A 4,284-nucleotide genomic window follows, 5' to 3' on the forward strand; every position below is an offset into this window, starting at 1 on the left:
ATATATATATATATATATACGTCAAGTACATAAAAAAAGTACCGAATGTTATCTTTTTTCTAAAATCAAAATTATTTTCTTCATAAACAGTTTAAACATAATTATTATTAAATTAATGTGTAAAATGCCAATATGCTCCGAGAATGCTCTGTTTGAAGGCTGATATTGTTAAAGCTTGCCGCTGATTTTGGCATAAAAGTAGCGATGTTGTGTAATAATGAATTAAATTCGTTAGAGACCACCTTAAGTATACTTTAGGATCAGTCAGTTGTGTGCGCGGTAGATTTGTGAGGTGGTTACCCTTTAATTCAGTAAGCTAATCTCGGCTGCGCTTCTTTAACAAATGGATGGCCTGACGACCTAACCGTCGGTTAGGCTTGTGTTCTGTTCCAGTGCCTTTGCCCGCATTGTGCCCCCGTCCCAGTACCTCTTTGCACGCCTCGCCTACAAAGTGCAACTTGCAGGGAACTAAAACTAAAAAAATCATGTATGACGCTGCAGAGAACGACGACTTTGACCGGGAAGAGGTACCGACCTACGAAGAGGTCGCGAAACTTTACCCCAGGCCGGGCCTGTATCGGCCGGTGGTTCTCATTGGGCCACCGGGAGTCGGTAGGAACGAGTTGAAGAGGCGGCTCATAGCGACTGATACCGAAAAGTACAAGACTCCTATTCCCTGTAAGTTTACCAAGAAACACACAGCTAATATAAGAAAGGAGAGAGCTTAGCTTAATCTTTAGTTAATTATGCGGAAAAATTCGATTATCGTTAAATAAAATGACAGGGATCGCGGTGACCTTGCGTAACTAATTAACGGTTAAGAGAACAATTAAATTCATAAATATTATGACGTAATTAAAAATCATATATATTATATCTGGTAAATCTAAGAAATGACTGTAATGAGAAAATTAAATCAACGATGAATAAAGCACGAGAAAAGTAATTTGAAAAATAAAAGAATCAAAAGAAAAAATATTTAGTAAATCTATCAAAAAAATTATAATAATTTACAAATAATTGTAAAGTATAGGAAATATCCGATTAATTTATCAATCTAATATCCTTTTTAAACGAAATAATTCTTTTATTCAGACACGTCTAGGCCACCGCGACCAGGTGAAATAAACGGCAAAGAGTACCACTTCATGACTCGGGAGAAAATGGAGGAGGACATCGAGGCTGGAAAGTTCATCGAGTATGGCGAGTATAAGGGAAATTTATATGGTACCAGTTCCGAAAGCGTCAGCTCGCTTGTGAACGCCGGATATGTGTGCCTCTTAAGTCCTCACTATCAAGCCCTCAAGATGCTAAGGACACCGCAATTGAGGCCATATGTCATATACGTGAAACCGCCGACGTTCGAAGTGCTAAAAGACACCAGAAACGAAGCACGAGCGAGATCAACTTTTGACGAGAGTAATTCTCGAGGCTTCACGGTAAAGTTGGAAATTTGTATTTACACAGATTGTGACAAAAATTACAATCATTTTCTAACTTGATTTTATAATTTGATTCTTTTTTAAATTTACTATTCTGACTGCCATGCTGATGTTTTATAAAATTTTACATTGAGCTTAACGAATTTAATATATTATTTTAATATTTTATTGTTTTAATGTTTTAATATAATTTATATTGTTTTTTAATGTTTAAAATACTTACAATTAGTAAAATCATTCTTAATTGGATAAAATCATCACAAATGAACTCCTACGAATGTTATGCGACACCTAAGTATTTGTGACATAGCACTGAAAGTATTACTTATTGTTATCTTTTTGTTCACCATATTCTAATATTTAACTCTTTAAAAATGACGGTGAGTTTATGGATTCAATTATATTCTTTATATTTTTTGTGTTATATCTACAATTTTTTTAAATTATTATTATTAAAATAAACTTAATATTTATTTTTTTATACGAGTCACGTCATTTTAAGGTAATATTTTTCGCAATAAATTAGCAGTTTTAAAGATGTTAGTTTTTAAGATGATTTTTAAGATAATTAACATCAAATATTGAATACCCTTAATGCTTATTAGCATTAAAAATTATTAAACTGCTTGTCAATTTAATAAAGTGATACTATTCTGGTTCTATTCATGATGGCGTTTCAAGACCGAAAAAGATTTCAGTGCGTAATATGCAGAATCAGATATGTAAATGCACACAAGAAATATTTAAGCACTATGAGCCGTCTTCAAAAAAAGCATATTAAGCATCTCAGAGCATATTAATATTTTGCACATTAATTTAGTATTTATTCTTCTATTTATCTATTTTTAAACAGTTAATTTTTGAATAATTATGTTTAAGCTATTTGTTAAGAACACATTTTTAATTTTAAATGTTTTGACCGAATATAGAAATTTTCGCATTTAATTAGATTTGTGTCATTTTAGTTTTTTGAAATTAATTAATGTCTAGTCAACTCACGGATCCAGCAGAAATAACTATGTTACACATTTTGTCGTCAAAATTCCAAAATGTTAACAATAAACATCTTTGCAGTCCAAGAGAGTAAATTCATTGTGTATTTTATCATCAAGCTTATATCCTATTGCAGGACGAAGAATTCCATGAGATCCTGCACAGTGCGGAAAGGATAGAGTTCTTGTATTCTCACCTTTTCGACGAGGTGATTGTGAACGCTGACCTTTCCATGACATTTGAGCAACTAATCAACGCAATCCATCGAGTGGAATCTGAGCCGCTTTGGGTACCAGCCTCGTGGGTTCAATAAAATGATCCTTAAAGTTCGTGGAACAAAACAGCCGGAAGAGAAGGGTTTCGTTGTTAGAGACGCGCGACTACTCGTTGCGATTTGACGAGATCGAGCGTTTCTCGCGACGCTCGACGACACTTTAATTCTGCTTCCCCGCGAAGGACGTATATTTCTCGTCTATTGTCTCACCGAATTGCAATTTACCACCTAGAACGTTATCGCGCCTTTACACTTGTAGAAAAATTTCGTACCTCGAGCGTCCGCGAATCTTTATCCGTTTTGAAAACGAATTAAATAAAATTTTCTATTCGGATGCCGTGCGTTCGTCGACGATGATCGTTGCTGATTCGTAAGTAACGATTTATCGATCGCGAAAGGAACGCGACGCGCTTCTCCTCGACTAGATTAAATAGCTAAGTATGAAATGTTGAAATAATCTCGATGATACGCTCCAAGTGATTTAAAGTCGTTCAAATTCCACAATTCTTGTTTTCCGGATCTATCAAACGTTTTAGCGACACTCCGCGCATTTTTAATCTTACAATTAGAACCCTTACTGCCAGAAGTTTCACCAGCGGCGGGAGATCTCGTATCGCGATCTCCGATCTCATCGCGAATCTCTTCTGTACGTCCTTCGATACGTCGCAAAGTTGAGTATTTGATCGATTTAGGCTTAAATTATTTTTATAGTGGATTGAAATGTAGTCTTATTAATTCATTGTGTTTTAAGTACTGTAGGAAATACTTTTTCTATGAAAAAATATAGTTTAATTGTTGCAGGCTATATACACACACACACACACACACACACACACACACACACACACACACACACACACACACACACACACACATATATATATATAATCCTATTTTTTAAAATCTATTTAGTTAAAAAATATTATTATTATTAAATCTTATTATTAGTTAAACAAATTTTATTTAATTATTTAATTTAAAAAACTTTTAATTTGTTTTGTTTTTTTAGTTTATTATAGTCTTTTTTATGCTTTATCTTCTTTATTTATTCGTTTAAATAATTTTCAAAGGTTTTCAAAGGTTAACAGATAATTTTCTAAAAATTCTAATTTTTTGTTAATGTTTCGTAAATTTTACTGCTGTATCATGTTAAACAATTTTTCTCGAGTCATGTCTTTTGACATTCAGTGACTTTAAAATAAAATTCAAATAATTGAAACTAGAAATAAACACATGAGAGGTGTTCATCAAGAAATTCTTATTTAATACTTTAATAAACTTATATTGGCTATTACACAGACAACCGCGTGATTCCGCGACTGTTTTTACGAAATCGTGAAGTGGAAACCTAGAAACTTTCATCTTTTTATTAAAATAAAAAAATCGAGAAACATCCAGAAGTCCTTGTATGTACTAATATCCTCGAGTTTATTAAAATTTGCTCAAGAAAATAACAATAGGATTCGACTATTGGACAGTCGCTTATTTACGCGTAACGACGGACATTAGATATTCAATTTGTTTTTTGACTCTTCAGCTTCCTCAAGTAGTCTTTATTTTTAATTTGAAATGAGT

General features: G+C 33.1%; 1 protein-coding gene across 4 annotated transcripts in view; it reads left to right on the top strand.

Moving 5' to 3' along the window:
• Positions 1-3,534, top strand: part of LOC108686599 (MAGUK p55 subfamily member 7) — an 8,938-nt gene extending 5,404 nt beyond the window's left edge. For 2 of the 4 annotated variants that reach the window (XM_018191994.1, XM_018191995.1), the window contains 3 exons: positions 376-678; positions 1,096-1,439; positions 2,572-3,534. In XM_018191994.1, the coding sequence (XP_018047483.1) occupies positions 376-678; positions 1,096-1,439; positions 2,572-2,748 (824 nt within the window). In that variant the 3' untranslated portion in view covers positions 2,749-3,534. The remainder of the gene's footprint in view (positions 1-375; positions 679-1,095; positions 1,440-2,571) is intronic. The other 2 variants (XM_018191996.1, XM_018191997.1) reach the window with 1 other exon arrangement.
• Positions 3,535-4,284: the final 750 nt, after the last annotated feature.

Source organism: Atta colombica, unplaced genomic scaffold (genome assembly GCF_001594045.1).
Source record: "Atta colombica isolate Treedump-2 unplaced genomic scaffold, Acol1.0 scaffold187, whole genome shotgun sequence".
Classification (NCBI taxonomy): domain Eukaryota; kingdom Metazoa; phylum Arthropoda; class Insecta; order Hymenoptera; family Formicidae; genus Atta; species Atta colombica.